This window comes from Mycetomoellerius zeteki, unplaced genomic scaffold (genome assembly GCF_001594055.1).
Source record: "Mycetomoellerius zeteki isolate Tzet28-1 unplaced genomic scaffold, Tzet1.0 scaffold766, whole genome shotgun sequence".
In the NCBI taxonomy this organism is placed as follows: Eukaryota; Metazoa; Arthropoda; class Insecta; order Hymenoptera; family Formicidae; genus Mycetomoellerius; species Mycetomoellerius zeteki.
Genome location: NW_017257793.1, coordinates 223,617 through 233,202, shown reverse-complemented (window position 1 = coordinate 233,202; position 9,586 = coordinate 223,617). Strand labels below are relative to the sequence as shown.

Sequence of the window (9,586 nt, the reverse complement as noted above, 5' to 3'; positions counted from 1 at the left end):
ATATATATATATATATGATTGTAATATAGAATTTACATAATTTTTTAAAAATACGTTTTATACGTTTCATTTTATTAATGGCGAGATACGCAATTGTATAAGAAAATGTTAATAAATATATTGCGTTTAAATTTTTTAGAGCAAAAATGTTATTAGGATTTGTTTTATAATTTTGACGCGCATTATATTTATAAATTTATAAACTTATAAACATACATTTAAATATAATAGATGCTAAATATTAAGCGATGTTGATTTTTCTATTAGTAGGCATCGCCTCTCTGTATTTTAACTGTTTTTTAATTTGATAATTAATACTCTTTGTATTGTCTTTCTGTGTCCAAATATTAAGTCTATTCTGAATAGATTTAAGATTTATTGGGATTAACAAAAAATATATAATATCTTCATTTATATATTAAAGCATAATATAAATAAAAAGTATCGAAATTGTTGAATTTTTCGTGTCATACGACATTTTAGTGTAATTTATGTAACAATAATATTTGTTTCTATAAAAGTTTTGACGCAGTTACAAATTTATTGCTTCAAATTTTTTGAGCAATAATTAAATTTTATATTGAGTGTCGTTCAATAATGTTAGAGAATAACATAATTTCTTTTTATTTTTATTATAATCTGCTTCTAAATTTGACGTGTCCATGAAATAAATAAATACATAATATATATACACATATACACATGTAAATATGTATATACATGTATGTTCGTAACGGCTGATATTGACTAGGCATTTCTCTTGTCCTGTTTTATTTTCCATAATTCACTCTCGAACGCGTCAATACGTGCTTTGTGGAACGAATAATATTGAAAAGAAGAGCTTCGGATTGACAGCGAGTTTGAAGCAGCTGCATACAGTGATAAAATTATTAACAAAATGGAGTGACTGTACCTTCATATAAATTTTGTTTTATTAAATTGCATTTTGACAGATTTAATAATAAAATTAAAAGAAGAGATGTGTGTTTCTCTCTCTCTCTCTCTCTCTCTCTCTCTCTCTCCCTCCCCCCCCCTCTCCGCCGAAAACGGATTTGAAATGTAACAATATCTTTGAAACACTTCAGAAAAAAGTAAATTAGAATTTTTAGAACTTTTAAATGAGTTTTATATCGATATTAAAAGATAAATATTTCCCTTATTTAATACAAAAGTAAATGGAAAAGGAAAGAAAAACATATATTTCTCGAATTTTATTGGATTCTATTGATTTTAAAATATACATATATTAAGAATGTTTAATAAAATAAATAATTACATTATCGAGGGGGGAAAAAAAAAGATAAATACACATGTAATATGTTTACATCTAAGATTTGCTTCCAGACTGTCGGCTCTCAATAATTTCTTTTCTTTTTTGTGTTATCGTGTCGCTATGTGTAATTTCTTTTTTCCTAAATTATATCTTATGCTAATACACGGATATTGGCGCATACGAGAAAAGATATAGTAGAACGTTTTGTCAAATTGATAATCTTGTCATTAAAGTCAAATCCTTTGTACTTGCATATTTCCGCAAATATGCTCGCAAATGTCCTTTGTGTCGTTTTGCGTTACGGATCTCTTATTGCGAGAAAATGTTTTGCTCATATCTCAAAAGGTTTCAACGAACGATGGGACTACTCGTAAAGCAATCATTTCGCCATCCACTGGCACGACTCGCATGTTGAACATCGGTAATATATTGGATATTATTGCAAGAGAGGAACGCGTTATGAATCCGCGAAGAGAAGCACGAGAGAGATTGGTAGTCCGAGCGATGAACAATAGCCGATCATTTTTCAAAACTGTTTAAATTGACCCGGAATCCTTTTAAAAATTTCAGTGAATCGGTTTTTAGATAACGTGAAACGCAAAATGGATCGTAAAAAATAAACGATTTGCCACGTTGAGCAATATTTTCTCGCATCAATCTGCTATGTTAAATCGTATTTATGTACATCAAGTGCATTGTGTTAATTTCACGTATATAAATGTTGATTTCCCCACAGAGCAAAAAGATTAACTTTTCACTTCATTTATGAACAAATTCTAACCATATCTCTCCACATGATTTTTGTGCTAAATATATTATGAAATGTTAAAAATATTATATAGTTTTATAACACTGCGCATTTTTAATTAAATGTACGTTTAGCACATTTTTGTGCGAACTGCCTATTTATAAAACGATTCCAATTGCATTGTCAAGTAATAAAAATTTTAATTATTCGTTTCAACAAAAGTTTCGTAAGTTCATTATCCGCATATGCAGTCTAAATATTTTTCTGATTTTATTTTATATTCTCACGCGCGCGCGTCAATCTTTCACATCATTTCTATTAACTCTTCGTCGAACATCTAGAATTTCGTATCAACCTGAATTTTTAAGGTTCCGTGCAGACTTTTATATTTTTCCGGACTGTACAAAAATCTAAAAAAATTCTTGCATACTTGCGAAAACTTTATCATTAAGTTTTTACTATCACAGTCGGATTGTATTTCATTTATTTTTTACAGATTTAAATTTATTTACTAGAATTTACAATAAATAAATCGATTGCTTTTAAAATTCAACTTAACCGAAGGTTAAATTCTGTGTTTGTATTCCTTAATCGATTAATTAGTTTTCGCAGATTTCTACATCACATGGTTGCCATAAAAAAAGCATTTAAGCAAGAACTTACAAAAAGTATGATATTTGACTATTAAACACACACACACACATGGTCTGAAAGCTTTTTTTTCGCTCTCGTCACATTGTGTCTTAGTATCCTTAAGGAAAGATACTATACCTACTTGCTTTCGCGACCTTCGTCATTTGCTCCCTTCCGGCTACCTCCCTCTTGTGTGGAAACTTTCCTCTCGGTCGTTCCAACGGAAGAGGCCTTTTTTTCTTCACTTAAAACGCCGAACAAATGCATCCCACGCGAGTTGTTTTTTCTCTACTCCGGAAAACGCATCAATCTCTCTGCGCGAGCTGGCCTATCCGCGTTCGATGGAGGTGAAGCGGCTTTCTCGAAGCTTTTAGTCGTCAGGTGTGCTATACGAACAAAATGTTTCGAAACGGACAGATGTTCCACTAATGATAGATAAATATATTAACGTTAAAATAACACATTCTGTATGATAATAATTCAAATTAATTAAAAGCAAATAATATTCTTCTAATTAATTATGTGCGTCACAAATTTGTAAAACGAATGCAAAAATATTATTATTATATAAATTATATAAATTATCCATTTTCTCTCGCATTTTAAATTGAAATTTTCTGTTCGTGTGAATTAAGACGAACTCAATAACTTAATGGTTGGTATTTATAGTTATTATAGTTAGTCTTATTTTAAGGCAATCTTAGTAATATTTTAAAGGCTATCTGGTTTATGACATCTTAAGACTGTACTTAAGACAATCTTAAACATAAGAATCGCGATATGAATACCGATCAATGATTTATATTATTACATATATAATATCATAATTGTTATTAATGTCCATAAATGATAGTACAAAATACTTCACAGAGATTTTACCGTTGCGAAAAGTCCTGTTTTCGAAAAGTCCTTGCATCATTTCAAGAGCTCGTCAACATTCATCTACGACGACCCTGGCCTTTTTAGTACTCGACATGCTGCACTCTCATAAGAGCATCCACCATTAAATAAGTCTCTCTCTCGTATACGAGGCTGAAAAGAGACGACGAGTGAAACTTATATTAAACCTTAGAATTACCTGAGGTCTTTCAGAAATTTCTTCCGAGATTGCGTTTATAAATTTTCCGCCAAATTTCGGCGCTTTCTAAGGAGAAGCCGTTCGTAAACATTGTATCCATCTAAAAATTATGCTGACGATATTGTATCGTCCTGCGATTTCTCGTTCATTTTATAGAAACGTTTAAATAAGACATATATGTTTATGTGTCTCGGAATATTAAAGTGACGTTTTCAGAGTACGATTGAAAATTTATGTTATATATTTTATACTAACTTGGCGTTGACTCTTGTCGTTTTTATCAACTATTACGCTTTGCTTTCGTGAAATTATATTCTGACTCTTATTCTTTCTCAAGTTCATCAAAATTCACCCACAAGCTCCTTGGATCTCAACAGATACTCTCGTAAAAGCGTTCGCCGTTAAACAAGTTCTTCCTCTGACGTGGAAGTGCAGGTTCGCGGAGGTAACGAGATTTTTGAGAGTCCTCGACATTAAAAGGCGTAACTCGTACGCGACGTGAGTCGAAGTAGATGAACAAGTACATTACGACAGAATATTTACCGTATATCAAAGAGTTAGAAATCCAGTAATAGAATTGGCGGAAATTTGCCAGGTTCACTATTTGCCCGTTCAAGCTCTTGATTTCTATTGGTTTACTGATTGCCTTCGCGTTGTGAGAATTTTAACTATCGACCGGTCCTGAAATACGCGAAACTTACGGATAAAGTCTCAAATGAAGTCAATAGGAAGATTTCTTTTCTTCACTTTCGAGAAAATTAGATCATTCGTAGAAGTAGTGTTTCTTTAGTTTTTTTTAGCACAGATTTTAACAAGTTAAAGACAAAAACATGTTGAAAATACATATAAAAAGACTTTTTTCTTGCTCTATGCGATTTTTTATTGTACTGTAATTCTTGTAAAGAAGAGAAAACGGTACATTTTATACGAATAAGAATTACTTGAAATTGATGGCGGAAATTAGCAGCAAGAACGATAAAAAGCGTTTAATTACATTTGAAACACCAAAAACGTGTAAATATCTCTCGCTTGGCATTACTGCTAGCGGAGTCGTTAGTTTTTAATCGCCGGAACAAGCACACGATGCATTGTGGCACATCAATGCGTACGAGTTCGACCCTCATCCTCGCGTGGACGCGCGTATCCTCGCTCCCGAAAGATAAATAACGCGAAAATCGCATTTGGCAGCCGTCCAAAATACGAAACACCCCGTCGCTCGACGAGGGGTGCGTATTAAATTCACGGCTCTCAAATTCCCGCGGCCGCTATCCCGGATCGTTTAAATCCCTTTTCAGCTAGTTAAAATACCACGCGTATTCCGAGGCGCTGCGGGAAAATTATTTTGCACGCGGAGAGAGATGTATGGAGATTTCAGTTTCATTTTCATGTGAGGACGTATGTGCATCACGCATGTGGTGCGTCTAATTTTCTACACGGCAGAATGGTGGACTGATTTAATTATTTCGACATGAGACACCCGAATTTACTTTTGTGAAATAATATAGACGTAGAGGAAATTGGATTTGTATAATATCACATAGATTTCGAATTTTCTTAATTGCTATGTGATAAGAAAAAAAGAAAAAGACAAAATTGCATTTAATTGATAAACGAAAATATACCTCCTTCTATAGTACTTTTTATTTATTTATTAATATTCATAATAAATTAATTTAATATTTAATATTCTTAATAAATCATTTATTATTGTTTAATTCAAGTTATCACTGTGATTTTATTACATACATTATGATAATTAATGCATATTTATTCTGCAAATTTTTATAACATTTTCGATATTTTTCGGATAAGCTTAAAAAATAACATTGTTTTGAATTTTATATAACGGTACCTTGATAGCTTATTTATCTTCCCCTTTTTTTTCATCATTTTTATATTGTCGAGAATATACTGGTAGGTATTATCTGAGTAGCTTCGAGCATTAAAGCCTTTGAAAAGAGTCTCAATGGTATTCAAATCATTTTGAAGAAGATTACATCTTGTTAGTTTGTAAAAGGATGCAACATCATATGACTGACACATAGTGGTTTCCCTCTTCAAGGAAAACAGCCGTGAAATTGAAGGGTTTATATTTTGTATTTTTTTGTAAGAGCAATCCGACGACTCCGTAATTGAATAATTAATCGATTTTCTTCTAACAAATTATTATTTAGTCACACAATATGTTTGACACCTGTAGACGCAACTTTTTAGCAATCGATGTTGTTTATATAACTGTACGACCGCACGGATTATTCCTATTTATCGATATTTTGTTATTTCATTTATCGTACATTAATCCGTTTCACGAGTACTCGATAAAGAGTGGAAGAGATAAAATATAATCAGTCGTGACCCTTGTGTAACTTTTTCATCACTTTACGGAGATAATCACAAATATCGCTTACGTAGATAGTCATGTATAGAGCAATTTTTATTTAATTGTAGAATAAGAAATTCTCAGCAACGTTTCTACTTATGACAGTCTCATTTTATCGATCGTTCATATAGTGCATGCATTTTAGCCAATTTGAATTTGAAGAAATTTATTTGGAAGACGAAGAGATAAAACGGACAAAATTGTGTTCTAGCATAGATAAGTGTATACACATAGTTATTTTTTATCAACATTTCTGAATTTTTTTACAATTGATATTATTGTAATAATGAAGATGAATGACTACGATATACCCGATACCAAATTCAAGTTGCATCTCAGACAACTGTTAACAATTTTGGGACAATTGATCGGAATCTGCGTAACCGGTATGTCGTTTGGCTACAGCGCGATACTTCTTCCGCAACTGAATAAAATTTCGATCAATAACAACGAATCTTTATTCGAATCTGCGGATGCGGATCATTTTGGAGTGCTCAGTACCGATCAAGAGTCATGGATCGCAGCAGCTACACTTCTACCAATAGCTCCAGGATGTTGGACCGGTGGATTCATGGCGGAAAAACTTGGCAGAAAGACATCGGTGATGCTAATATTTCCTGTCTATCTTATCGGCTGGCTGATTGTCGGTTTCGCCAACAGCATAGAAGTTTTAATAGCAGGCAGTTTTCTCTCTGGATACTGTGTCGGGGTCTTGGCGCCCATATATTCGATCTACGTGAGTGAAACGAGCGACCCTCTGCTACGTGGCATTCTACTGGGGGCAGGCAACTTGACCCTTTCGATCGGTATATTGGCGTGTCACGCGATGGGAACTTGGCTGCATTGGCGAACCACCGCGTATATCTGTGGCGTGTTACCTGTAATCTGTTGGATAGTCTCTGCCTACTCGCAAGAGAGTCCATTGTGGCTACTTCGTAAAGGCAAAATCGAGGAGGCGAAGCGCTCCTGGATATACCTCCGTGGCAAAGAATCACTCGAGGAATTCTCCCTCCTGGAAACCACTAGACTCGCGGAAATATCAGGAAAGAAAATCAAGGAACGATCGTTATTGCAATCGCTAAGAAAGATGTGGACCTCGCGATATTTCCTGAAACCTCTCCGCATCGTCTGTCTGTACTTCTTTATCATGCAGTTCTCGGGTTCTAACGTAATGATTTTCTACTGCGTTGAAATGTTAATGGATGTCTCGAACTCGCCACACGCCTATCTGGTAATGCTTATCATCGACACAATTCGTCTGATATTTGCTATTCTCATGTGTGTTCTTCTGAAAACATGCCGCAGGCGCACTGTGACGTTTATGTCTTGTTATGGCACTGCTATCATAATGTTATCTTTGAGTGTGTGCTTGACATTTGGCATTGGAAAACCTTGGAGTTTCGTGATTTTACTTATTATTTACATCATTCTGCTATCATTGGGATTGACTACCCTGCCCTGGATGCTTTGCGGTGAATTGTTTCCGAGAAAGTATTGTGAGTTTGGTTCCGGATTAGCAACCAGCTTCAATTACATGTGCATGTTCGTAGTAATCAAGACGATGCCGTTTATGATGGAATTTATGACGCCTGAAGGTACATTCGCCGTTTATGGCTTTGCGACGTTGATCGGGAGCAGTGTTTTATACTTCATTCTTCCTGAAACCAAGAACAAAACCTTGCAGGAAATTCAGATATATTTCGACAAGAAATGTTACACACCGAAAGCACAAAACGTGGACGTACCATTTGATGAATGTGTTTCTTCTGAAAAAGACGACGAATTGGATAAGAAAATGTTGATTAATGAATGATGATCATTTAATGAACGTAGATTACAACATGTAATATATATTTTTATAAGTATAAATATTGTAATATTGTAATAATGTGTATTTATATATGTAATTTGAATGGAATCTATAGATTTTATTTTAATATGGAATATATCGCTGTTTCTCCTTTATAAAAGAAGCGTATTAGCATGTTATAAAGTAGGCATGTCTGTGCACATTACGTTTCCTCTTTCTGTTACTTTTGAAAAATTTGCGTAATTTTTAAATCGAGACTTGAATGTTGAGATTACTGAAGTTCAACTTGCAGTGATGATGTATTTGACGGTAATGTGTGACTGTGCATTACCGCAAGCAATTTCGCATTGCCGTAGTGACGACGCGACGCATTCTTTGACTAGATATATTTCGGTCGTGCCGTAAAATTAACTGATGCGTTGAAATAATGACTCTGCGACCGTCGGGACGGAGCTAGAGCAATAGAAATTTAACTGCAAGCCTTACCAGTATGACGGACCGTAAAATTGCGTTCTCACGTGATTATTGCTCGGACCACTTACCGCAGCTGATGGAAATTACGGTTCGTCCCGGCGGTTCGCGTGACGTTTTGCGGGTAGCGCAATGACTTAGGCGCGTACGCAAGTGAAATATGATGGCGGTGCTGTCGAGGTTATTAAAATGCGAGGAATCCTGATTCATCACCTTTCGTCGAGATTTCAAGGCGATGAGGATAAAGATTGTTTCCAGTTTCCGGTTGATAGATGTATCTGCTATCGCATATAATATATATACGTAGATATTAAAGTTTCTCAATAGAAATGACACGTTTTCGATTTTAATCACATTGTTTTTGCGTCGTATAAATCGTCATAAATTACATTATGGTCGCCAATCGAATTCGGCAGTGATGAATTTAATCTTGTATTCGTATTGGATTAACTTTTACTCGTTTGTTATTTGATAATAGTAATTCATAGATGGATCCTTCAGGTACCACTCTTCCTGTTGGTATGATTTCAATCTCGAAGCATCAAAGGCAAGCGCAATAAAGAATCACGCTAAACTCCGATGGTTTTTCTCTTTTTAATTTCATTCCCAATCCTAACTCATTACCCTCTTTTCTTCAACCACGCTCTTATTCGGCTCGCCTCGTGTTGATTATTGTAAGCACGCAAAGCGGTCGTTACGTTATCCTTGTTTCTTTTTACTCTACAGCCATTTTTGTCAGTACTCGTCTTCGCGAAACTCAATTCACAGCAAAATATTAGTCGCAAATTTTGCGACGATAAAACGTCACTTATATTACATTAGTATATGATCTTTTTTTTTATTATAGCTTTATATATTGATTAAAAACTTCAAAAACATACATTTATATACCTATAATATTAGTTTATCTTTGAGTGCTTATGGATATTGGGAACAAAATTTCATATTTCTACCGAAATAAGAAATCTAACGATTTGAAAGATTTCACGATCAACAGTGATTGAGAATGAAAAGTCGATGATATCAAACGTGATTTATGACGATAAGGACAATCTCGGCCCAATTTCCCACGCGCGACGTGCCTGAACTGCATATAATCTTCATGAATGCGTAATGACCCGTCGTGCGTTCTCTCTCGTGGCCCATTCAGGAAGGTCCTCGTGTAATGGAGAGGAATAAAAACTAGGTGGTCC

At 34.5% G+C, this 9,586-nt stretch overlaps 1 protein-coding gene across 1 annotated transcript; it reads left to right on the top strand.

The window, feature by feature from the left end:
* The first annotated feature begins 6,235 nt into the window (after positions 1–6,235).
* LOC108729569 (facilitated trehalose transporter Tret1-2 homolog) lies at positions 6,236–7,925 on the top strand. Its single transcript, XM_018458742.1, has one exon. The coding sequence runs from the start codon at positions 6,399–6,401 to the stop codon at positions 7,923–7,925; it is 1,527 nt and encodes a 508-aa protein (XP_018314244.1). The 5' UTR covers positions 6,236–6,398.
* Positions 7,926–9,586: the final 1,661 nt, after the last annotated feature.

Bases quoted from the DNA above. Each gene is read 5' to 3' on its own strand.
- LOC108729569 (XM_018458742.1), top strand. From the start codon at position 6,399: ATGAAGATGAATGACTACGATATACCCGATACCAAATTCAAGTTGCAT.